Source organism: Diabrotica undecimpunctata, chromosome 7 (assembly GCF_040954645.1).
Source record: "Diabrotica undecimpunctata isolate CICGRU chromosome 7, icDiaUnde3, whole genome shotgun sequence".
Lineage (NCBI taxonomy): Eukaryota > Metazoa > Arthropoda > Insecta > Coleoptera > Chrysomelidae > Diabrotica > Diabrotica undecimpunctata.
The window spans coordinates 96,294,987-96,322,350 of NC_092809.1; the positions used below are offsets into that span (position 1 = coordinate 96,294,987).

General features: G+C 33.8%; 1 protein-coding gene across 2 annotated transcripts; it reads right to left on the reverse strand.

Moving 5' to 3' along the window:
- Window positions 1–365: 365 nt before the first annotated feature.
- On the reverse strand, window positions 366–27,364 carry LOC140446874 (uncharacterized). 2 transcript variants are annotated; one of them, XM_072539450.1, is made up of 6 exons: window positions 27,047–27,364; window positions 20,928–21,091; window positions 20,377–20,636; window positions 12,058–12,177; window positions 9,971–10,078; window positions 366–519 (listed from the first exon to the last, which is right to left on the reverse strand). In XM_072539450.1, exons 1-6 carry the CDS (start codon window positions 27,216–27,218, stop codon window positions 399–401), a joined length of 945 nt encoding a protein of 314 aa, XP_072395551.1. In that variant the 5' UTR covers window positions 27,219–27,364; the 3' UTR covers window positions 366–398. The 2 variants fall into 2 exon arrangements, with proteins under 2 accessions (XP_072395551.1, XP_072395552.1); XM_072539451.1 differs by lacking the exon at window positions 27,047–27,364 and adding an exon at window positions 21,580–21,696.

Genomic DNA, 27,364 nt, shown 5'->3' on the forward strand with positions numbered 1-27,364 from the left:
CAAACGCAGACTTGTACAAGATTTATGCATCTCCCGGACTATATTCAGATGTATATATAGATCGAGAGATATTTAGAAACAAAACTCATCTAGAAAAGAAAAGAATTTTAGATGGTGAACGGACGATAGATTTAATGGTAGAATCTCTGGAAGATACCTAATCCCTGGAAGAATAACATATAATAATGTGATCAAAAACTATTCTAGAACTAGTATGGGAATATGAATGAAGAACGTTATCATATAATTAATAGGAATATTAAACGTGTAACTTTCTCTTTTTCGGGCGCAGCTACGCAGCTTATGTGTTCATACTGTTGGAGAATGAGCAGTGATCCATCTTTGCAAAAACGCAAAAATTATTTTTAAAATAAAACATTTTTTACTTTAAACGTTTATTAAAACATGTCAGTCCAAACCGAATGTTGACAAGAAGAATATCTTTCACTACAGTTGTGACTCTTATTAGCAGCTCTATCGTAATCATCTTCATCCTCGTAATCATCATGTGGCTTGATCCTAATAAAATAAAATTATATTATCAGTTTTAAATTCTAACAAATAGTATAGTATAAAAAGTTTGGTAGAAAAGTAAAATGATGTTAAAAATAAAAATTAATTGGAAAATCCCAGTAGTTGGCTGTATACTATCGTTTAAAAAACTTAAACAGAAGTAAAACGCTTCACATTTGTATGTAGGTATAAAACATTTAATTTAAAACTTTTTTAAAAAAGTGTCGTCAAAATTTACACACGTGCATAACGTGACGTTTTCGATCTCGTTCAGATCATCCTCAGTACCTTCTTTTGTAATTGAAGCTAACACTAAAAAAGTAGCTGTGACATCAATATATGGTTTGACATGTTTCAAAATTTAAATTCTAATGTGACCCTAGGTCGATGATATTGGATAAATACTTATGAGCAACATATTTCTTTGCTCGACTTGAAAACGTGGTTCTTGTCAGTTAAAACGACAAGTTGGAGTTGGTCTGTGTCGTTTTAACTGAAAAGAACCACGTGTTCAAGTCAAGCAAAGAGATATGTTGCTCTTTAAGTATTAAATCTTTATCTAATGTCATCGACATAGGGTCACATTAGAATTTAAATTTTGAAACATGTAAAACCATAATATATTGATGTCACAGCTACTTTTTTTAGTGCTAGCTTCTTTGCAATGTCCAAAAACAGCACTGAAAATGGTAATCGACATCCAAGATCTGACAGAAAAGGCATAAACCACGAAGATAACAGATACACTCAGGTCATCAGCAAGCGAAATATCTGTGATATGCTGAAGAAAAAACCTATAAAAATATACAAAAGAATTGGCGCGTGGAACGTATGGATTCTACACCAACAAGAAAAAGCTTGACCTAATACAGAAAATGCACGGCTTAAAGATAGACATCCTAGGCTGTAATGAAGTTCGATGGCCTAACAGCAGCAGAAGTGTAATAGAAAACTACGTATTTCATTACTCTGGAGATAATAAAAAATATGATATTAGAGGGCTTGCATCCCTCTCCATCTCCCTCTCTTATCCATATCCTAAAAAGTTATCTTCTAAACAAGCAACAACATGTTTCTATAGATGGAGAAATTAGTAAGGGAAGAATTATATTCTATGGAGTGCTGGGAACAGTCTTAGGACCAATTCTCTTCAATATCTACATCAATTATCTATTCAGACTGAAGATTACAGGTAAGATAATACGCTTTGCAAATGACACAGCTATTTTCGATGATGCAAATACATGGGGTAATTTAAAACAAAAAGCCGAAACAGACTTTGCTACAATTCAGAAATGGTTTCAGTTTAATAAGCTCACCTTAATAATGTAGATTAAACAAAATTTTATATGCCATTTACTTCGTATGTAAATGGCATATATCCAAATCCTGTCTCATTAAAAGTCAAAGCAAAAAATGAAATTCCATATACATACGAGATTAAATATCTAGGTATAATAATTTGATAAACATTTATGATAGAATTCCCAAGCAAATAATATAGTAGTTAAATTACTACTAGGACTACTATTAAGATTCAAATTTTTAAAACAATTTTTAGGAATAACTCATTTAAGAATTCTTTATTATGCACTTATACAATCTCGACTTACCTATGGCCTTTTAGGATGGGGTGGAATACGAAATAATTACTTGAATTCTATAAACGTTATTCAGAAGTAGCTAATTAAAATTATTTATGGGAAAAATTTAAGATATTCTAGCGAGCTATTATATAATGAAAATCAATTTTTAACTGTACGTAAATTATTCTGTTACAAAGCCCTTATACATATACATGAAAAATGATATTATTAAACTTTAACAATCATGCCCATCAAACTAGATATTCAAGGAATAATGCAGTTTTACGTAAATGTAATAAATCCATATTTCAGAGATATGTTGGTTACATAGGGCCCATCTTATACAATTGTCTACCAGAGAATTTAAAACAAATTAAAAAGTATAAAAAACATAGATATAAATATGAAATTCAACAATGGAATGAAAACAAAACACCCCTTTTTATGAAGAACTGATTAATGGACAATAGTAATAGATAATAAATATCTATATAGACTTTAATTAAAAACTACAACATTTCTTGAATTTACTGCAAATAATATCATGTACTTATATTTGTGTACTCACAGTTGTGTCACATGCTATATTAACATTAAAATTAATGTATTTTTGTAAGTACGCATATGTAACTTACTATTTATACAATTGTTAAATATTTCTTTGTTTAAATAAATATTTTTAAGTCTCACGCATAAGGGATACTACTTTTATAGTAGCTCTACTTCAGTGAGTTGTATGTTTATTTAGTATTTAGTATGCTTTTTGTTTCTTGAAATCGTAGGCTTCCACGGCCAGAGTCAGAATTATAGTTTATTCGTCTTCCGGGTTTGGACCGTGTCATTTGTGAGTGACCCAAAAGTGGGTTCATCTCGACGTTTCGCTACAATTGTATGTAGCTTCTTCAGGAGAACAAAAAAGGAAAAAGAAACAAAAGACAAGAAGATGGGTAGTTAGCAACGGTAACTCAGTTACTCAACGCAACCAGAGGCGAATACTAACTACCAATATGGGCATTTGGTCACAGTAACTCAACTACTCAACGCAGCCAGAGGTGAAAACCAAATGCCAGGACAGGGATTCACGTCCAACAGCTCAGAACACTAACGCGTCGAGAGGCAGGGAGTGAATCCGACGATTACTCCGCTACCGCTCTATTTATAGTCGCGGTGACCTGTCGTGTCGGGACGTATCGGCACACTCCGTGGCGCGAACGTCAAGGAGCGCGCGCTGGCCAATCATGTGGCTGCATCGTGGTAGCGGGACCGGACGGCGGCTCTAGACTGGGATTCCAGATGGGAGACAAGTAGTATCCTTCCTCTCGATTGATATTATGTGGATTTTTTCGGATCTCTAGAGATTCGCGGATTTTCCTGGAATAAAAGAAGGGGCTCTTAGAAATGATATGAGTTTTTTCGAACAATATGGAATGACCGGTTTCTTGGCAGTGTTCTGCAACTGCAGAATGGGAGAAAAGACCTGATCGAATGCATCTTTGATGCTCTTGAATCCGAGTTTTGACGGAACGACCAGTTTCGCCAATATACACTTGTCCACATGAACAAGGAATAGAATAGACACCACAGGAAGATAGGGGCGGTAATGGGTCCTTAGGAGAGGGTAGATATTGTGAGATTTTCTTGGGTGGTCGAAAAGTAGTCCTGATACCTTCCTTGCGAAGAATTTTGCCAATCCTATCAGTGACACTTCGAATATACGGAAGAAAAGCCACAGGAGTATTACCCGAAGATTCTGAATTTGTCGTCCTAGGGTGTAAAGGGGGATGTAGATGTCGGTGTGTAATATTTTGAATTGTGGACTTGGAGTAACCGTTGGCGACAAGGGTTTTTTGCAGATGGCCAAGTTCTTCTCTAAGGTTGTCAGGTTCAGAAATCGAAATGGCCCGATGGATGAGAGAGTTGATCACAGAATTCTTTTGGGCAGGATGGTGGTGTGATGAAGCATGTAGGTAACGATTCGTGTGAGTCTTTTTTCTATAAACAGAGTGACCCAATCGGCCATTGGGCTTGGAGGTGACTAACACATCGAGAAAGGGAAGGGACCGATTATTTTCTACTTCCATTGTGAATTTTATACTCGGATGTTGTGAGTTAAGATGATCTAGGAAGGGAGAAAGGGTATGTTGACCATGGGGCCAGATGATAAATGTATCATCAACGTAGCGGAACCAGACTTTTGGTTTTAAGGGGTAAGATTCTAGGGCTAAAGACTCAAAGGCTTCCATGAAAATGTCAGCAATGACAGGGGAAAGGGGAGAACCCATTGGTGTTCCAGATATTTGTTTGTAGAAATTGCCTCTAAAAGAAAAATATGTTGAAAGGAGGCATTTTTCCGCAAGATCTGCCAAAACCAAAGACTTGTTATCATTGGTCAAGTGATCTCGCAGAACAACTAGAGAGTCATGTATGGGGATATTAGTAAATAGGGATGATACATCGAAACTGACGAGAATGTCTTGGGGATCGACCGTGAGGGAGGAGATTAAGGTGATGAAATGTGTGGAATTTCGGACATAAGAAGAGGTACGACCAGTATAGGTCTTAAACTGATTCGACAAGTACTTTGCGAGTTTGTAGGTAGGAGAGTTAATCGTAGTCACAATGGGACGAAGAGGTACGTTGTCTTTATGGATTTTGGGAAGACCGTAAATTCTGGGGCAGATGGAGTTTTTCGGAACAATGGACTTCTTAACATCATCGGAAAGATCGGATTGTTTGATGGCATGGGAAATTTCGCGTTCGACTCTAGGAGTGGGGTCTCGAGAAATTGTGTTATAACAGGATGTATCCCTAAGTAAGTCGTTTACTTTCTCTATGTAGGAAGGAGTATCCAGGATGACTGTGGCATTACCTTTGTCTGCAGGAAGGATTATTATCTCAGAAAGAGAACGGAGATTTTTGAGAGCTATAAATTCCTCACGAGATATATTGGAAGTAGGGATTTTGGCTGTATCAAGACATTTAGCGACGTCAAAGCGGATACGGTCGGCTGGAATTTTAGGAATTGTGCGGAGTGCCGCTTCCACATTTGAAACTATTTCTTCGGTAGGAATTCTGGAAGGAGTGATAGCAAAATTAAGACCTTTAGATAGAAGACTGCTTTCTGCACTTGTTAATTGGTGAGAAGAAAGATTAACGACGGTGTTAGTAAGAGGTGAAAGAGAAGTAGAAGTGGTGGAATGTGATTTTTTCTTAGATACAAGGGATTGGAATTTCTTTTTGTGAGTTTCGTTGCTTAGAAGAAGGATTTTATCGGCTTGATGATAGGAAATGCGGTCAAAAAGTGACCAATCATCGACACTAAGAATACTGGAAAGTTCAAGATGCAGCTTAAAAAGTTTTTGGGATTGAAAATTAAGGGTTTTTCGAATATGTTGAATCCGTTCACGAAGTAGAGATAGGCTGGCTCGATGTAGAATTCGGGAAGAAGATGAAGAGGAAATGTGATGTTTTAGAACAAGAAAATTGGGAACCAAGTTATTATCACGACATCTAGAGAGGAAGGTGAGCGAAGAAAGTAGAGATGAAACTTTAGAGCGAAGATTGGAAAACTCTGAGGTTTTGCGGAATATAACCTCCCCGTAGAGGTTGATCAAATGAAATCGTAGGCTTTCACGGCCAGAGTCAGAATTATAGTTTATTCGTCTTCCGGGTTTGGACCGTGTCATTTGTGAGTGACCCAAAAGTGGGTTCATCTCGACGTTTCGCTACAATTGTATGTAGCTTCTTCAGGAGAACAAAAAAGAAAAAGAAACAAAAGACAAGAAGATGGGTAGTTAGCAACGGTAATTCAGTTACTCAACGCAACCAGAGGCGAATACTAACTACCAAGATGGGCATTTGGTCACAGTAACTCAACTACTCAACGCAGCCAGAGGTGAAAACCAAATGCCAGGACAGGGATTCACGTCCAACAGCTCAGAACACTAACGCGTCGAGAGGCAGGGAGTGAATCCGACGATTACTCCGCTACCGCTCTATTTATAGTCGCGGTGACCTGTCGTGTCGGGACGTATCGGCACACTCCGTGGCGCGAACGTCAAGAAGCGCGCGCTGGCCAATCATGGTAGTTAGTATTCGCCTCTGGTTGCGTTGAGTAACTGAGTTACCGTTGCTAACTACCCATCTTCTTGTCTTTTGTTTCTTTTTCTTTTTTGTTCTCCTGAAGAAGCTACATACAATTGTAGCGAAACGTCGAGATGAACCCACTTTTGGGTCACTCACAAATGACACGGTCCAAACCCGGAAGACGAATAAACTATAATTTTTGTTTCTTGTAATCTATGTAAGCTTCCTAAATGAACATTATTATTACACCTCTCCACAAAATCGCGATGGAGGAGCTATTTGGAGTCATCGGAGTCACTGAGTCATCAACAAAGAAACCGAAAGATCAGTTAAAGAGTTTATACCGATAACGGACAGAGTTACTTCTAAAATTAAATTCTTTGCAATGCAATGTAACCATCATAATGGCATACGTACCAACATTTTATAGCACAGAGAAATAAATAGACAGCTTTATAACGAATTAGACAAAACACTTAGAAAAAACCAAAAAAGAAAAAGTTAATGTTATTTTAGGTGACTTTAATGCGAAGGTACGAAAAGCAAGAGACATATAAACAGTAGGCGAATGTGGGATGGGAATATGTAATAAAAAGGAAGAGAGGATACTCCAGTTTTGCAAGCACAAAGGACTTATTATAGAAAATACATGATCTACTTGTGCGAAGAATATATACCTGGAAAACCCCTAGAGATGACGATGAGAATATAGTAAGGACCAGATTGATTACCTCATTATAACCAAAGATAAAAAAAACCTTGTCAAAGGCATTTTTAAATTGTATAAATTCTGATTTATATCCCTGCATCTTTGTATGTTCTTGGATACTGAACAATGCTTCTATCGTACCCAAGCCACTCCTGTATCCGTACTGAGTACTACTCAGTATATTCTGCTATTTATTATTCGCATAAAAATCTTTTAGATTCAAACTTATTGTTTGATAGCCATTGGATGTCTCTACACATTGTTTCTGTGGTATTGTGACCAATAGTCAGCCAATTTTATTTGTTTTTTCTCTATCCTGCAAAATTCAGATTTGCTAGTACGAGCTGGGAATTCAGATTTAAAATTTTTTTCTTGAAAAATGATGTAAATAGTACCACATCACCAGAGAGTTCTTAAGAACAATGTCTCTACTCCACTTTTACTCTAAATGCTGGTTTCAGCGAGACACATTTGGAGTATAAACTCTTTGAGAGTAAATAAAGAAGTAGGAAATCATCTTTTATAATATTATGCTATGCTGGTACAACGTTGTAACCGCTAATACTTTCATAAGTGGGTTTTCTATGAAACAACGTTCTATACGTGCAAAATGATGTACTGCTGACTGTAAGGAATATTATGAGACTTAACTTGACTGTTTTGGTAGTTTGAAAATTAGTCAACCTTCAACTTTCGGTGGAACAACGTTGTATGTGTTAAAGTGGGGCGTGTTTCGCGCCAAATTTTCTGCTCGTGTTTTGTAAGACAACGTTTCCACTCATGTAATTTGTCATTTCGAGTCTAAATGGATGGTAGTATAACCACGTCAGTAATTACCAAAATTAACAAAGGAAAAACACGAAAGCTTAACATTGATAAGTAGAAGCAGAATATTAGAAAACGTCGCAAAGATGCTGGTGATTCGTACGTTTCGTCTAGAGAAGTATCCAAAGAAGCTTTAAGTTGCCCAGATGAAGTAAGTTAAAGTAATCTAAAATGGTTTTATGTTTTAAAACAATATTTATTTTATGTGCATATTTGTAAATGTAAGCAGTTTGCTACGGGTTGTTCTGCTGAGTTATTAGTGGGCATTCACTCAAAACTATTCAAAACGTTTAGGGAACTGAGTTACAATGAACAATCAAATTTTTTATCTCAGTCTCTTTCGCTGCCAGAGCCAAAAAGAAGAAGGGTTGGGGAAGCAACATCTCGTCGTCAGTGTACAGTGAAATATAAAGTAGAAAACATGAGGGTATGTAAAGCAACGGTATCACAGTATATTGCAAGCTGTATACTGTAACGGTATGTTATATATTTTCAATAACCGCTAGAAGACTCCAGTACCTTGTTGATAAAATAAAAGCAAGAGTAAATCTAAATGATCAACGTGGCAAACATACAAATCGTCCAAAAAATCATGAGAACAGATGCAGAGAAAATATTTGAACATATTAGGTCATTTTCGCAGCAAGAAAATCATTATAGAAGAAATGCTTCTTCTAAAAGTTGCCTTCCAGCTGATTTAAGCTAATAGATTATTTTTGAAAAGTACCCTGATACAAAAATCTCTCTACGAACCTACCACGATATTTTTAAAAGTAAATTCAACTTGCGTTTTGGACTTCCCAGATCAGATACTTCTTCATATTGCGACAATGTCTTTATCAAACTTTCTTCTGTTAGCAATGAATGTAAAAGAAAGAAAATAGAAATTCGCATTGAAAGTAAAATTCATCATATGCGAGCGGAAGCAGGTCACAAAACATTATGACGAGATACTGAAATTGCAAAAGTAAATGCTAATTATGTCGTTTTGTGTACTGATTTGCAACAAGTTCTTTTTTGCCCTAATCCAACTGACTCATCAATCAGCCACCAGCGACAACTTCCTTCGTATAACTACGCTGTTCATAAAATGAGGAGTAATACTGCTACAATGATGCTGTGGAATGAACTAATGGCGCAACGAGGCTCCACTTAGATAGCATCAGCATTGCTACTTTATATAACTGAAAACTTCAATCGTCTTGATCTAGGCCAAGAAAGAAAACTTTTATTGGTCAGATAGATGTGTCGGCCGAAATAATAATTCGAAAGTTATAACATTACTTCGACTACTACTGTTAAAAAAATACTTCACTCAAATTGAGCAAAAGTTTTTAACTAGTGGACACAGCTTTTTCCCTGTGATAGAGACTTTGCCCTCATAAAACGCAACAAGAAACTTTCATCGGTTAATATCCCGTTTCAGTGGACAGATGTAATTGCAAAAGTTAGAGTTAAAAACCCATTTAAAGTTATCTGCATGCATCAAACATTTTTTTAAATTTTATCTACGCAGAAAATGTAGTATGAAAAGATCCAAAGTGTAAACTAACTCAGTCAGTGTAGATACAAATTAGCTCAGATGATCCAAAACTATACAGTTAAGAAAATCCCACAACACTATTCAACCATGGTCATCTAATTCTTTAAAGTCAACTAAAACGCCTATAACTGAAGTCACTCTTGCTGAACTTACAGAAGCCTATGAAGCGCCACTACCAATTAAAAAAGAAAAACATGCCAATTTATTAAATATTGCCGAATATATTCCACTACAGTATGTGTGTAAGCTACTATTAAAATCTTAAGAATGAATATTATTATTTTGATATGTACGTCATATAAAACATAAGTAATTTGTTAATAACATGTACCTTTCTTAATTTAACGTGTACTTCATTTTTTATTTCTAAAACAACGTTTTAACCGCCTTACTTCCACACAACAACGTTTTAACCGACGGGGATTTAACACGTTGTTTCATTAAAATATAGCATATATGTTCAAAAATGCTTGTTTTGTGTAACCTAAGGTTATTTTTGTTGTTATTATTGTTATGCATCCTATAATCTATCATATTAAGCTCATAAATATATTTTTTTCAAAATAATCAATTATAAGGTGATTTTTCAACTTGTCGACAAAATGTGATTTAGCGTTTACAATGTTGTTACAGTATAGCATTCAATTTAATTTAATTGTGCAAAACCCTTCAGGCAAAAGTGTGTGTACATAATCATTAAATAATTACCTAAAAATAGTTTTCATTAATTCTTGATACAAAGTTCCCTTTCCTGGAGGTACCTGACTAACTTCACAAATTGCTTTCTTCAAGCAAGCTTTTCCATCTTTGCTTAACCTTAAATGAAATAAAATACGTTATAAGTAAATACATATTTTCTTATGCATACAAGTATATTACTCGGACCATAACTATAAAATACAATCAACAGCCATTAAGACTATCTAACAAAAAAAAAACAAACTGGGAACAATTTGAAAACACTGTTAACCAGAATATAACGTTAGATCACCGAATAAAAGAATCTGATGAGCTGGAATTTGCAGTACAAAAGCTAACGGATGTTATACAAAACGCTTCTTGTAAATATACTCCTATAAGTAAAAAGGGTAATCCTGAAGACAACAATCTGCTATTACATATTAAACAAATTCTAACCAAAAAAAGAAGAGCGCAAAATGGCAAAGGTCCCGATATCCACTCGATAAGATACAGCTAAATAGACTAACACACCAGCTAACGTCAGCACTAATAATGACACCTTCAATTTTTATATATTAACACTCTCTCCAGATGACCACTCTATATAAAGAGCAAGTAAAAAATTTAAGAAACTGACACTACCAATTCCTTCAATAAGAAAACCTGATTTTGGCGCAGCGCAGCGTAACCTGAAGTTGGGCGAAGACAGACAATGAAAAGGCTAATGTATTTGCAGAATATTTAGAAAACATATTTACTGCAAATTTAGGTCAAAACATAAATCATAATGTAGTAAGCAAATATCTAGATGCACCCTGCCAACTAGCACCTCCAATAAAAGCATTCTCCCCATTCGAGGTTTGCAAAATAATAATGAGTACTAACTCTTACAAAGCCCCAGAATACGATTTAATAAATGCAAGAATCTCAAAACATCTAATCAGGAAAGCAGTTTTCATGCTTGCTATTATCTATATCTTGCTTGCTATTATCTATCTATATTAGAATGCTGCAGTCATTTTCCAATCCAGTGGAAATATGCTCATATTATAATGATTGGAAAGCCAGGTAAATTGCCTACAGAACCTTCTTTCTATCGTATGATAAGCTTGTTACGTTTGATGTATTTGAAAGACTTCTGCTAAATAGAATAAGCGAAACTGTACCACTCGAGAACATAATACCCGAACATCAGTTTGGTTTCTGTAAAAAATATTCAATAATCCAACAGTATCATAGAATAGTAAATAAATTCAAGAAAAGTTTGGAAAAAGACTATGTGTGCCTTAGTATTTCTCGATATTCAGCAGGCTTTTGATAAAGTCTGACATAACGGTTTGCTATATAAATTAAAATCTTTACTACCTAGCGATATGTACCTTATCGTGAAGTCCTATATTAACCAACGTTAGTTCCAAGTAAAAATCAATAATGATTTCTCAACCTATCATTCAACCCAATCCGGAGTTCCTCGGAGAAGTTTCCTTGGTCCCTTCCTGTACCTAATCTTTACTGCTGACATACCTATTACAGATGACGTCATAGTGGCGACTTTTTGGATAATACAGCCGTTTTAGTTTCAAACAAAGACACAGACATAGCATCTGAAAAGCTGCAAAATTACTTGCATACATTAAAGAATTGGTTGACAAAATGGAAAATGAAAGTCAATACCGAAAAATCAGCCCAAATCATATTTAGTTAGTCTAAACAATGCCCCCATTCCTGTTAAATACGTTGTGAAATATCTTGGGTTGCATTTGGACCAAAAGCTTACCTGGAAGCAACACATTAACAAAAGAAAAGCTGAATATAAAATTAAAACAAATGAATTGGTTACTTGGCATTAAGTCACAACTGTCATTGGAGAACAAAATACTGCTTTACAAAGTCATACTAAAACCAATATAGACTTACGGCGTAGAACTCTGGGGCTGTAGCAAGCCTTTAAACACAAAAAATTTGCAGACCTTCCAATCACAAACACTGAGTATGATAACTAACGCTCCTTGGTATGTGAGCAATGCAACCATCCATAATGATCAAGGAGTACCAACCAAGATTTTATGAAAATGTCGCTTCACTAAAAATAATAAAAAATACAAGTTTCTTACGCTGTCATTAGTTTTTCTAGTTTAACATATAGGTCCCTTCTAGTCCGTCTATGGATTTGGTGATAGACTGGATGGACGTATGAATGATCCATTTCGTTGTTATAGCTTCTTACACCGTAACTAAAAAAATTAAGGACAGTGGTTTTAATAAAATATTTTGAAATAAATATAGAATTTGACACTAGCCTTTTTCTTAGAAACCTGTAATGTAATACCAATCCTAAGTAATTAAATATATTATTTTTTACAATTAGTTCATCATCCAAAGTTATCATCTTATTTGTAGTAGATCCCTTTCAGTACTTTCTACCAATACTATATCGTTAGTATACATTAACACGTTCCTTGCCGATAGACTTAAGTTAGACGCCAACGACGCTCTCGCGTCGTCGGCTTTTATTGATTATGATCTTGGAATATTTCACTGGCTGGCGCTACAACAGGGCCTTTTATATTTCAAAGGCAGGTAACTAAGGGTACCAATTCTCTAATTTTGTTCTTGGTTCTCCGACTAACGACTTTTTGTCCCGACTGGGTGTCTATATCTTTTTTCTTTGTAATAATTGTAAATAATAGTCACAGTACATAAAATTCTGCAAATGCATATTATTTTATCGGATTAGTAACCGTGTAAAGATTAGTAATTCCCAGATTTTGATATTTCTTCTATTTTTTAGACTTGTGAATCGTAAAGCTTGGTAATACCCGGATATTTTCAATGTTTTCCCTAAATATGATTTGGGTTCTTTTAGATCTCGTCTGTTTAGTTTATATTTGGCGTTAGTTATATTTATATTATAATGGCATAGGGGGTGCAAAATTAACGTGTCAAAATGAATAAAAATAATATAAATGACAATATTTTACCAAGTTGCTCAAATTCAAATAAAAAAATAAATTTAGATATGAAAAAAAAATTATCAGATGAAGAACTGTTGAGATTATTATAGCCATTTAACAGAATTTGAGGATGAAGTTGAAAATAACTTACCTGCAGCAATTATTGAGGATACGAAAGGTAATGTATTTTATAAAATTATATGCAAATATTAATTTTTTAATAAAAATATATTTAATTGTAGACTAATCTGCTCGTTGAAGTTGATGAAAGCAATAAATGGGAAGAAAATTTTGATGGTATGAAAAATTTCCCTTTTTTAAAACACCAGGAGTTACTAATACAAGTTTCCAATAATAATTTAGTTCACTTTTTTCGAATGCCACTTACAAATAATTGTTTGCAGCAAATATGTGATGAGACTACAGGTATGCCGAGTACGTTTTCTTGTTGAATGCAGGGGCGACACATTCTAGAATTTTCGATCGGAAAATTTTGACTCCCGAAGAACTGCTAGTCTTTTTATGATTGGTTTTACATATCGTTACATTTCATTACCTAGGATTGGGGATTATTGGAAAAAGACAGATTTATGGTCGTACTCCGCTGTTTGCATTTTAGTAAAAATCCAGAAGAGGGAGAACAAATACCTAAAGACAGAATATATAAAATTAGATCGATGATAAACTTTTTTAATAAGAGAATGGAAGAAGTTTATTATCCTGATCGTAATGTGAGCTTGGATGAGTCAATGGTATTACACAGAGGACGACTTAATTTTAGACAAAACTTAAAAAACAAAAAGCATAAATATCTAATCAAATTGTATATGTTGACCGAACCAAATGGTCTAATTTTTAAATTTTTAGTTTATTCTGGAATGTTTGACGATTCAGGTAGAAAGATACATGCCAATAAAGTGGTTTTGTATCTTTTAGAAGGGAAACTAAATGTAATCCATTGCGTTTACATGGACAATTTTTACAACAGCTTTGATCTAGCCAAAAATTTGCTTGAATTTTGTTAATAATTCTGGAACCAAACATATTACACAAGATCACCTAGTAACAAAACGAGAGGTACTAAGAGAAGATCTAAAGGGAAAAGTTATGAGAAAACGCTGTAAAACTTGCAGCGAACAAAATATCTATATAGATACAATTTACGAATGCAAAACCTGTCCCGATACCCCTGGATTTTGTTTGGATTGCTGTTAAATATCATTTAAACCTTAGTTTTGTTTTATATATCTATATTTTATGTTATTTTATATTTCTTGTTTTATTTTGTAATAGTAAATTAATGTACCTATTAAAACTGATTTTTATCAATATTATTTACAAAACGCAAAAGTTCATCGTACGGCATCTGTATACAAATACTCACTGAGCGCCAATCACGATCTGGCGCGTTCACCACCAACCCTTATTGTATATAAGTGCATTTAGTTTAAAAATACTTACTTCATTCAAAATTTTCCAAAAACTAATAAATAAACGTCTATGTATCAAAAACAGTAAGTGGCTCTTGGTGAAAGCTTATCCAGAATATATCGGCAGTTAACGTATTAAGTCTAAAATCCTATTTGTACATTTTATCCCTACAATCTCAAGTTAAACTGCATCGTACAACCTTAGGAGCTGTATTCAGTGTCACTTATGTGGATGTCGTTTGGGGCATACATTTTACACGCCCTCCGAGTGGGTATAGCCAGCGAGAATTATTGTATTGCCCGCGGCTTTAGTGAATGCAGTGGTAGTTGTTATACAGAGTAGTAGTCAAGAATGGCCACATTTGTCTAATTACCGCGATGGTTCCTGTCGTCTATGAAAGCCTGTTTTGTCATTTTTATAATACTAAAAATTCAACGAACAAGCTGAATTGTGCCAAAAATATTAATATTGGGACCTCAAAAAAAAATGCAAAAAGTTTACCACTTTTACCTCTGGGCTTCTTCCTAAAACCCCCCTCGTAGGGAGATTAAAAACTTACCAAGAACCTGTACACCGTAAAAAAAATGTTTCAAATAAAAAACGTAGCTAAGTTAATTTTAAATAAAAATGTTTATTAGCAATTTTTGGTGTAGAATGAACCGTTCTCTCAGAAACTAGGCTTGAAGCGACCGTCGATTTTGAATGTGTTACGTGCGCGAAATCAATGTTCAATAAAATGTGTATCAGCTCGACGGTAAAAACTCGATACCTTTTGATCCAAGTGTCCTATCGACATCAATAATCAAGATGCGCTTCAAAGGTAAAGAGTGCAGTTTTTGTATGCAGTTTTTGTATTTTGAAGAGAATAAACTCAGTGTTTATAAAGGTGTTAAATAAATAAACGTGGCGCGATTTTTTCCAATTTTTACGATTTTCGTGAGATCAATAAAATTGATCACTTTCATTTAGTGTTGCCCAAATGCAAGAAAAAGACAAGACTTAGACAGTCTTGGTCTTGGTCTTGCGCCAATACACCTGGTCTTGGTCTTGGTCTTGGTATTGTGCTCTCTCGGTCTTGGTCTTGGTCTTGCAGCAAGAGTCTTGCAAGTCTTGCAGTTACCCATTAGCCTATTGCTATTTATTAAACGTTACTTTAAATCTTAGAACAACGTAACAGAGCAAGTACATTTTAAGCTTGAATTAACATAGCCATAATAAAGACCAACTAAATTATTAAATGTCTAAACAACTGACACCAGGTAGGGTTTGAAGCCACGATCTAAGCGATCGGTGGCTATGCTCTAACTAACTCAGCTATCTACCATGCCCCACGGAAGTCAATCTGTTTCTTAAAAAACGTTTGCATTTAATAAGCTTACATGTGCTAAAACATGGTTAAACACAAAAAAAAACAAATTAATGACATAAACTTGACTGTATTTTAAAGAACATTATCTGCCTAGAAAGGGAATGATGGACCTCCCACCATATATGAAATGGAAATCTTAAAAAGGGTGCAGGTATCAAGGGCATACATTCTTTAGGTGATAAGATAACAAACTATAATCCACTTATTAAAGCAACATAAATGTTGTTAACAATCTTAACTCTACTGTTATATAAAAAACTAACTTGGAAAAATAAAGAATAGGTAAAAAAGCAATGATAATCAAAAAGAGTTATTTTAAATTAAGGAGATATCTACTTAATAAATACATTAATTTACCAAAATAAAGTAGTAGGTACATAATATATGTAATTGATAATAAGGTAATAAGCATATTTTTTGTTACATGTCCACATTTTACAGCGGTTATTAAAAAACTTGCGGTATCTCCACCGAATTTTGGTTTTTCAGGAAAAAATATTTGTAATTCCTTTTTGTGAAAAGATATTAGATGCTTCCTTAAATTTGACGTGTTTCTGTTTTTCATTTTCATTTCATCCTTTCTATGTAGGCACAATTTACACAAAGCAATTTGGGATGCATGAATTATTTCGAAAAACTCATCAAATTTGCTTTTATGTCTTTCAGATCTAATTCCAACGCTCTCTACTCGGACTAGAACTATTTGAATCTTTGTCCCTCATGTCAAATTGTAAACTTGTCACTCCGGAAACAACAAGGATTAGATGAAAAACAATTATTATCACATTAGACTTAAAGGAAAGCTCAATTGGGAATGAAGTTTAGTGATATCGAAAAAGTAACTATTACTATAATAGTTACTTTATGTCCGTTACTTCCCATACCCTAAAAGAAACCAAGAATTATATATCGTTACTTCGTTATTCTAAATATTTCGGTATTTTGTTTATTAATTTGTCTCATTACTTTTGAATATTATCCGCGCTCTTTCAGCAAATTTTGTTTAACCGAATGATCTCATCGCACACTCAGCAGAAAGAATATTAGGCCGATAAGATTTGTTAATTTAGAGATTTCTCCCAACTAAATTATAATGGGAAAAAAATTGAATTATTAAGTGGGTGTCCGTAACAATAAGTGTTATATTTTTTATTAGCTAAGGTGACATATATTTTAAAAAAAATTGGATACGATATTACTGTCGGCGTCGTAATGCAAGAAGATTATTTTATGATTAAAGGACAGCTTTTATAAAAATCTGGACAATTAATTTCAGAGCGAAGAAGTCGTCTGCTGGAGAAGAATGTACCGACAAAATATTTTATTTTTACATTGTAATTATCACCTCTGAGCACGTGTCAAATGTGTTTTTTTAATGAATATTTTGATTTGGTATGTATGTTTATAGTATTGTTCGTAATACGCATAAGTCCAGTTTTTCAAATTTTTATTAGATATTTTTGTACGTCTCATAGAGTCTTTAAGCATATACCCGAACTACTATACACGCAAAACGACACTCAGTCCTAACTGCAAGACGCAAGAGTCTTAGTCTTGGTCTTGGTTTTGCGAAAACGCAAGAACAAGACCAAGACTGCAAGACCAAGACCTATTTTGGGCAACACTACTTTCATTGGGCAATTGTAGTAAAATTTCCATTTTCAGAGATCAATCTTTTAAACATGAAATTTCAATTTTGAGTTTTGGCAACAAAAATGAGGCATTTGAAATATAAAAAAAAAACGCAGAATTTAATGCTTTACGTTTAAAACGATCGCATGTCATGGGAAATGGCTCTAAGAAGACGGTTTTTAGGTATAGTTTATAGCAGAAGTTTGGTTCTTTTGAAAAACGTACTAGTTTAATTGAAAAAAAAGTTTTAAACGTTTTAGATTGTTTGTAATGTAAAAGTTTAAATCCGGCGTTATTTAGCAGCATATTTAGGCTCCAATAATCGAAACTTTATAGTGACCAATCAATAAAAGGGATAGATTGTATTGATCTCGTGAGAATAATAAAAAATGGTAAAAATCGCGCCACGTTTATTTATTTAACACCTTCATAAAATCTTTATTTACTTGCGGCAAAATACAAAAAGTGATTACGAAAGCTAAACTCTATCTTTAAAACGCATCTTGAACTTTGGCGAGAGAACAATTAAATCAAAAGATATTAAATTTTTACCGTCGAGCTGATACAAATTTTATTAAACATTGATTTCGCGCACGTAACTGACATTCAAAATCGCCGGTCGATTCAAGCGTTATTTCTGAAAGAACGGTTCATTCTACACAAAAAATGCTTATAAACATTTTTGATTAAAATTATCTCAGCTACATTTTTTATTTAAAATTTTTTTTTTATACGGCTTCGGATTCTTGGTAAATCGATTTTTTTGCGTTTTTACCCCTCTACATAAGTAGAAGTATTGTTATTGTATTATTGAATTTAGAGTACTGCTCCATAACGTTAGCGTGGATCAGTATCACGTGTTTACAAACATGTTCAGCTTACTAGTCGTGATTATAAACAAAAGTTAATTGTTGAACAATAAAGTAATATAATGAACTGAAATATATTTTGTAATGAGTTTATTTAACTGAAGACCCAAATAAAACCTCGCCCTAACACCAACCTATTTAAATATATCTTGTTATCTTAGAGAATTCCAATCTCAAAAGTAATTCCATTTTTGCAGGAAATATTGTAAATTTAACATTTTAGATGAAAGTAACTTAAGAAAAAAATATATCTAGAATTGCTACGATGAGACTCTTCTTTATACTAAATATACTTTATACTTTATAACTGAAATAGTATTTAGGGCAGTTGATGCTGCTCTCTTCGTTCGTACTGCCAATGGAATATTATCTTCTTCAGAAGAAGATGCTTCCTGTTGGGATTCTGCTCCTTCCTGTACAACATAATTGAAGCTGCAACATCAGTTTCTTTAAAAACGTTTTTATCTATAGACCAAATGCCACTAGCACGAAAAGCGTTCTGTGCATTTCCCACTGTTGCAGCAAGCCCATAAGCCTCTCCAATTATCCCGAAAACCTGAAACATTGATACAGTTCGACCCAAGTTATTCCGCAACAATTTTTGAAAGCATTGTCCATAAACATTTTATAAGGCTCTCAAGGATCCAACATCCAATGGTTAAATCTATGTGTGGTGTGACTTGGCAACTGCAATAACCTATTTCCATTATCCCTGGCAATTTGTAGGGCTTTTAGCTTTTTACTGTGGGTTCTGTGGCTGTCCAACAATAACAAAACAGGGGCCTAAGGGCTTGGCTTAACTGTTTTAATGAAATGATTAAGCCATGTCATAAAAAGATCGCTACTGATATATCTAGTATCGCAAATAGTGACAATGCTGCCAGGTGGAGCACCTAATGAAAGTTCCTCTTGAAAACGTTTCCTATTAATTAAAATTTATCATAGGTGGTACAAACTGTCCTGCTGCACTAGCATAACAAACCACAGTAGTATTTACCCCCCGCTCTCTACTAGAAATGTTTTCCCCTCTTGGCTAATATTTTCTGATATTGCCGTTGTACGGTTGAGCAGCTATCTATCCATAATACCCCTTTTACCTGCCATGCGTTTATCTGTGTTGAAATTGTGTTTCAAATTGTTTCTTGTTGCCAATTTAAATGCCAGTTTGAGGTCGTCTCGTATGCCTATCCCGAACATTTGCTCTTCGAAAATCAAAATATGCTTAGCCAATTCTTCTTTAACTTCATTAAACACAGTAAACCTGCCCATTTTTTTAATTGCATTATTTGCCCATTTTTTTCTCTTTGAGATGTCTTTTTAGTGTAGCTTTAGGTACTTTAAACAACCTTGCACATTCATTAAGCCTATAAGAACCATTACGAAAAGCGGAAATAACACTGACTAAATATTCTGTTCTCCACTTGCCGTATTTACCACGTAATAACATTCTGAAATAAAAAATAAATCTATCAAGAACTAAATGGAACTGGTTTAATTTACAATAAGGTTCCCTAAATTGGACCGGTCCAATTTACAAATCAGTTGGTGGTCCAATTTAGGAAACCTTGTTCTAAAGCTAAACAATATCAAATTTCACCCACAACTGGTTTTCCCAATTTAGAGGTTAGGTTACGAAAATAATCCCTAGACTATGGCCCATTTAATGAATCTTGAGAATATTGAGATGACATATTTAAATGTTGTGATTACTTACTTGAACAGTAAGTAGTAGTATCTTTGTATCGGAAGTTAAATAATCACGAAAACACTAATATTTTCTCAGCCGTTGTTTACAGCTGCACACATGTTAAAACTCTAACAGATTTCGGGATGTAGTTCTAGTTGGTATTAACGGATAGCACCACTTGTTGTCGGTTCGCTCAAATCTGCAAAGGTCCAATTTAGGAGCCGGTTCAATATAGACGACCCTACCCTATTTGCATACATTACGCATATCTTTAAAAATTTCGCATATTTACCCCAATTTATGCATATATATGGTCATATTTGATGTTGAATATATTCCGGTTTCTAGTTATGACCATACATAATATAACACATCCACGGACTGCCACTGCCTTATAATATTAATCAAAAGTAGCAACAACGCAGGCAACTTGATTAAATTAAATTTAAAGGAAGAATATCAGCAGGAAAGAAAGTTCGACATAAACTTACTTATCATAGTTATAGTTGCGATGCGGAGATAGTTTTCTAGATGAATACAATTGATTTCTCGAAAAATCAGTGTACCCTCTATTGAATTTAAAATTTTCTTTAAGTCGAAGAGGATCGTTAGGAGTCGTGACAGGAGCCGGATGTTTCTTGTTTTTATATGTCCACTCGTCGGAAAGATGATTCAATGATCCATAGCCGCTTTTTCTTTGAGAAGGGTGATCGAATAAGTCGTGATGATCGGATTCTATGTCGTGATGAGGCTGAAACATAAATCAGGTGTCAAACGCACGAAACGGGAGAAAATCCGAGAATATCCTTTTTAAAAATTAATATTAATCGGTATTATTGGAGACCTGTAAACAGTTTCTCCGAAAAAAATAATAAAGCTGACAGATTTCATATTTGTCAGGGACAGCTGAAATAAAATTACATTAACTGAATTTCATTTCCTTTTGAGCCGGTTTTTTATTATTTATTCGAAATGCGAGGTCGAGGCCACAATTTTTTGACTAAATACAAAAAAGAGGTATATATAATACAAAAAAAATTACCGGCATAGTTGTTGTGGGTTCTTCGGTAGTTGTGGTAATTGGTCTTTTACCCAATGACATTAACAATTCATCGCCTGTCGATGGTAATTCCCATGCCAAGGCTGCTGTTAATCCAAATGTATAAATTTCTCCTACTCCAACGGATGGCATCGTAAGACAATACACTGAAAATTATTAAAAAGAAATTATTTTTGACATTTGCAATTTTTGCATTTTTGCCCTCATTTTCTTTCAGTACAAAGAAAAGGCATACGAATATTAAAAAAGAACACCTATAAGCCCTAAATTGAAGTTTTTTCTTACACTAATAAGAGCCTTTGTAACAAGATTTAAGAAAAAAAAGGCATTATAAAATGAGAATAAGAATCCTATTGAAACTAGTTCTTGACTTGCGCGCATTTTGACATTTGACCTCCGCGGCTTGAACCTTACGTGCATCGAATTCGTGCATATAATTATTTTATTCTGCTTTGCAAACAACTCTCATAGTTATACGGTGCTATAGTAGAAGCTACAGTTAGAACGCAGTGCAGGTAAGATAGGCACATTTCTTACGGGAGGAGGGCCGTTCACGTTGCCGGTTTGCCCCGAGCGGAGCATCAGGACCGAATTTAAGAATCATAGCACTGTAATATACGCGCACACAACTTACCTACAGTTGTATAAAAGACCATCATTATTGTTTTAACTAAAGCATGATTCAATCATCGATGTATAAATAAGAGAGTTCCTTTGTCGAACTAAACAATAACATGAGCAAAAATACTACTAAAAAAGTAAAATATATCAAAAACTCATTGTCGATATCTTATCTATATTTATCATTTTTCAATAGCTTCCATTGTAAACACATTCTTTGAAAAATAAAGTTCATTATAAAGTCATGAGGAGAAGCGAATCAGTTTTAATTCCCATTGTCCACGCGTATTAATTAGCGAGAAATATCTGAGATTTAATGCTCATTTAATGCTCATTCTGAAATGTACTGTACGTACAGTACATTTCAGTTATGATCTTGTGTATTTTATTTATATTTTATTTATTATATATATATATATATATATATATATATATATATATATATATATATATATAAAATTTACTCTTAACCTTACAAATCATAGTTGGCCGGCATACGTGGCTTTTAATCTGTTTTTAATTGTCTTTTTCTTATGTGTCAGTGTATATAATAATTTGACAATTTGGCCTTTTACACTATGTATTATTTAATATTTGACTCAATTAATGAGTGGTGCCTAAAATTGTCACCTGTGAGTAGAACATCCACGAAAGACAAATCTCAATAACTTTTTGCTGATGATGAAAATAAACATTCTCGAAAGCTTGAAACTTAGTTAAAAGAGTACACTTATTTCACCGCTGCGTGTCCCAATAAACCTCAAAGCTCCGTTATATATATATATATATATATATATATATATATATATATATATATATATATATATATATATATATATGTGCTGAACACGTCAGCGCATACAGTTCCCACGCATACAGATGGTATAAAAGCAGCCTCACAAGGTAAGACCGGTTATCACTCGACACTGAGTAGTAGGCAGATTGAGACCTCAGTACCGTTTGACGGTTCTTGTATTTATACAGAACAAGATACCGGTACGTCACGAGTGAGGGGAGTAGGCAGATTGAGATCCCGAACTCGAACCCCTTCTTGAAAATGGCTCCAAAATGGGTGTCGAAACGTCGAGCTTTAAATTCTTAACGCGGTTCTTCCCGAGAACTCAGTAATTTTCATATATATATATATATATATATATATATATATATATATATATATATATATATATATATTGTTATGTTTCATTTTATCAATCGGTAGATTAAAATTATTTTATGTGGTACAATTGCTGCAAACCCACTATTTAACGTTTACTTCCTTACGTTGTCAGTAAATACTTCTGGTCCATTATATATATATATATATATATATATATATATATATATATATATATATATATATATATATATATATATATATATATATATATTGTTATGATTGTTTATTTTGACTTTAATCTTAGTTTATTGAGCCCATAAAAAAATATAACTTATTTGTTATCAAAAGTAAAATAAACTCCTTATATTACCTGTGTTCGATGGATTCAAAGATTTTCTAGTTGTCTTTTATCGGGATAGAGAAGAAGGATAAGAATAAAAAAAAATATTATATTACAAAAATTTACGTTTCTTTATTTTATATGAACGACTAAATTCATTATCAAATTCTGTCCTTATCTTATCAATCAGCATTCAAGAAAATAAATCAAATTTTTATAATAATAAGATTTTAAATCTACATACATTTATATTAAGTGAAAACCAATTTTACTTAAATTTTTCCCTACTTGAAACAAGAAACAACAAAACTTTAAACTTTTGATTAGCCTAACAAAACCTCAGTTCTTAAATTTGAATGCTAATGACCATGATGTCAAACCGATCCTTCACAGATATAAAATTCAATTGTACAAAACACTTACAGCTTATTTTCTTATTGAGTTGTATGTTGGAACATACCCAGAAAAATCCAGTCTCCTCAACGATGTGATCTCTTCTTTTTGGCACCTAGGCTCCTTTCTAACTTTTCTGCAAACCTGCTGCACTAACCAAAAACACCTGATGCACTTCTCCAAAAACTCAACTACTTATTAATGACACAAGGACCTCCTTTTGTCAACTTGATGCCGTAAAACTACTTTCACAAATCTTCACAAAATGCCAATGGTAGATACAAGGACCTCTTTCAATCTACTTGCTATCTCCTTCTGCAAAACTATTCAATTCTTTTCACAATGCCGGTATCCAACTCACCAACCACACCCTATCTTGAGACAAACGACTGTTTCCTTCGATGACCAAATAATAACTGACTTCCTCGGTTCTCATGATCGGCTCACAAATTCCCATTTAAAAACGACCGTCCAATCAAAAGCTCAAATTGTGTTTACCATGATTTTGGAAAATCCTAATTTCGGTTTCAGAGAAAAACTAAATAGCTTACTTTAAAATTGGTTTTGTCAATACACAATTTATACATATTTCAAAAGATTAGAATACGATCATTTAATACTCGATTATACAAACAATGAAAAGATTAACTTACAGGTAAAATGTCTTCTAATTCTAAACAAAGGTTTTTTGATAATTTTGTTTGAAACGGAAAAAGGTCGTTTGCCAAACAAATTTCTATTCTTATCTACACTAAATCTTATCTTAAATTACTACATACAATTTGTTTATATTGATATCTTAAAATTTTATTTCGATGGATTTTTTTATTTAGTTTTTTTTGGTTGGGAAAGAAGAAACATAACAAATCCCCGCCTTTGCATATAATAAAAATTACTGAATTATGCAGGGATTTTTCTCTATGCAAAAACAATACCAGTATTTTATTCATAATATTTGTAAACATCGTTGATATTATAAATTCCCCTAATCTTGTCTGATTCTATGTGCTTTAACTCATAACTATTTATCCCATTCTCATTATTTACTATGTACGGACCTTCAAAAACAGGCAATAACTTTCCGCACACGTTGCTAGGTATGTTGAACACGCGCAATGCTCTCACCATAACCTTCTCACCTTTTTTGAAAGTAACTGGTCTTCTTTTCCTATTTTGGTCTTGCCTCTGGATATATTTTTCGTTTGCTCTCCGCAATCTCCTCTGCACATTTTCCATTTTCTGTGTGTATTCCTTTTGTTCTCTATCTTCCCATGGTGTTAGTGGCATTATACCCTTCATTATATATTCTGGGGTCTCTTTCGTTACGGTGCTCGGGATGGTATTTAGATAAGTTTCTACTTCGGCGACTTTCCTATCCCATCGTCGATGTTGACCCTCTGTTGTAATCCGTAGAAACTTCGTCACTTCCTGTATAAAACGTTCCGAAGGATTACTCTGTGGATGTCTGATGCTAACAAAATTTGTCTCTATTCCCCGTTCTCGAAGTTGTCCCTTGAAACGATCATTTCTAAAATATGTTGCATTGTCTAGAAGAATCCTTCTTGGTGTTCCTACGGTGGCTATAAAATTGTCGATTTTTCTCATTATTTCTTCCCCTTTCGTGGTACGGCAACTGTATAATTTTACATATTTGGAAAACACATCTACCATGACTAAAACATGTTTATTCTTCTTCGTCGTCATAATTAGATCGCTTAACATATCTATTGTTACAATATCTAATTTGTTCCGGGATATAATATGTTTTGTAACGTTTTCATTTTTGAAATTTCTAATTTTATATTTTTGACAGATCTGGCACTTTTGTGTAATTTCTTTTGCGATGCGGTAATCTTGTCGGCAAATTTAATTTTCTCGAAAAACCAGCCAGACTTTTCTGCTACCGATATGTCCATTGTCTTCGTGTAAATTTTTTACAATCTTCTCTGCCAATGTTTGTGTCACCAAATATAGTTCCCTTCCGTCTATTCTCTCTTCTTTTTTCTCTTTCCTCCAATTCTCCTTGGTCTCTTCTTATTTCATTTAATGAGAATACACCTTCTTCTTGTGTCAAGATATTTAGTCCCACATGTAACGTAATTGCTTCCTTTTTTCCTATGTCTTCATCCCGTGTTAGCGCGTCGGCTATGATATTGTCTTTTCCTTTGATATACCGGAATTCAAAATCGTACTCCTGTATAATAGAATGCCTCTATGTATCCGATTATTCACCAATCGGTTCTTCATGATGTGAACCAAAGCGGCACGAACCACACCCTATGCCAGGATGCCTTAATAACACTATATGGCCAAACAAACACATTAACACTGAGATGAAATGAAGAATTTATAAAGCCCGTGTAAGACCAATAATGACATATGCCTTAGGAACAAGACCCGACACAGCCACAACGCAAAGGCTACTGGAAACGGCAGAGATGAGAGTACTGAGAAGAATTACAGAAAATACGCTGAGAGATCGAAAGTGAAGTGAAGACATTCGAACAAAATGTAACGTAAAAAAGAATGGAATAACCACATAAGTAGAATGGAGGAGACCGGTGTCGTCAAAATAGCAAGGGATAAGTCACCAATCGTCAAATGAAGTATCAAGCCCGTACGGTCCGTATTTATCAGTCTATCGCCAAACTACCACACACCTATCACTTTATCGACATGAGCGGCATCGCTGCGTGCCGGCAACGTAAGACCAACACTACATTTTAACCGTGGTTTCTACTATAGACATTTAAAACTGCTTTATAGCATTAACAAATATATTTAGAGCACCTATAATACATAAAATTCTGTGTCTTGGACCTAACAATACGACTGTGTAACTTGCTTTGCTACAATCTAAAGTTTTGGTAGCTAAAAAATCTTATAAACATATTAAATTTATAAAAAATATCTGTTTATAATTGTTATAAATAATATTTTGATTATAAATAAGGTTCAGTTTTAAAGTTGGTAGTTTTTCCTTTAATTTAAGCTATTATAAAGTTATTTTACTGAAAATGCAGCCGAGTTACAAGTGAAAAATCGTCTAAATACCGTAATTTTGCAATATTTTTGCACTCATTTTGGAATATCTCTGCCTCTAAAAATTGGATCAAGATTTGCTAAATATCATTTTGCAGTTTTTTTTTAAGGAATAATTTTTTTTGTTATTGTTGATTTATATTTGTTAGTTTACAAATTATAATTCTTTAAACAATTAAATTGTTTATAACAAATTCTAATGACTTTCGGTGCAAAAGCAAGTTTGAAATTCGAATTCATCTGGTCAAAATATATAAGAATACATTCTGAAACTTAGTGGACTTTGATCGATCACGAAACAGCCCTGGCCCCTAGACTAATAACTAATCCGTAAGAGCGTACAAAGAAAATATGATCCACACAATTTTAGTAATGTAAAGGGAACCAAGATACTCTTTGTAAGAACTTTGTATTTAAATGGCTTATGTCTATTATTTAAAATAAGTTAACGGAACTTTTATTAAAGCTATTACATTTTATTTTCTGTCAAAAATATAATAAAATCCGAAAGTATTTACATATAAATTTGTACAAACTCGATATTTCCGAAAAAGTAAATAAAAGAATGTGAAAAAGTTTTCTACTAACCTAGTTGAAGAGAACTTCCTGAAGGAAATGTCAGATACCGACGTTTTCTGGACAAACTCTTTTCAGCCATAGTTGAGTGATTTATTCGTTTGCCCATGTCTTCCTCCAAACTTTCTTTTGAATTTTTTACGACGATCATAACCAGAAAAAAAATTATTACATTTCGAAACATATTATCGAAGTTTTGGGAACGAGTCGAAATAGATATCAAACTTACTAATTATTTTACCGTTTCTGAAAGCCAACTCGAACTCGGAAACGTTGATGAAACGCTGTTTTTGTTTGTCTTTTTACTTCACAAAGACGGATCTAATTTTC

Excerpts from the sequence above, each read along its gene's own strand:
- LOC140446874 (XM_072539450.1), bottom strand. The coding sequence starts at position 27,218 with ATGTTTCGAAATGTAATAATTTTTTTTCTGGTTATGATCGTCGTAAAA. Across the intron at positions 20,637-20,927 it reads AACCCACAACAACTATGCCG|CCTCATCACGACATAGAATC; the intron begins GTAATTTTTTTT and ends TTTATGTTTCAG. Across the intron at positions 12,178-20,376 it reads CGCAACTATAACTATGATAA|TTACGGTGTAAGAAGCTATA; the intron begins GTAAGTTTATGT and ends TAATTTTTTTAG.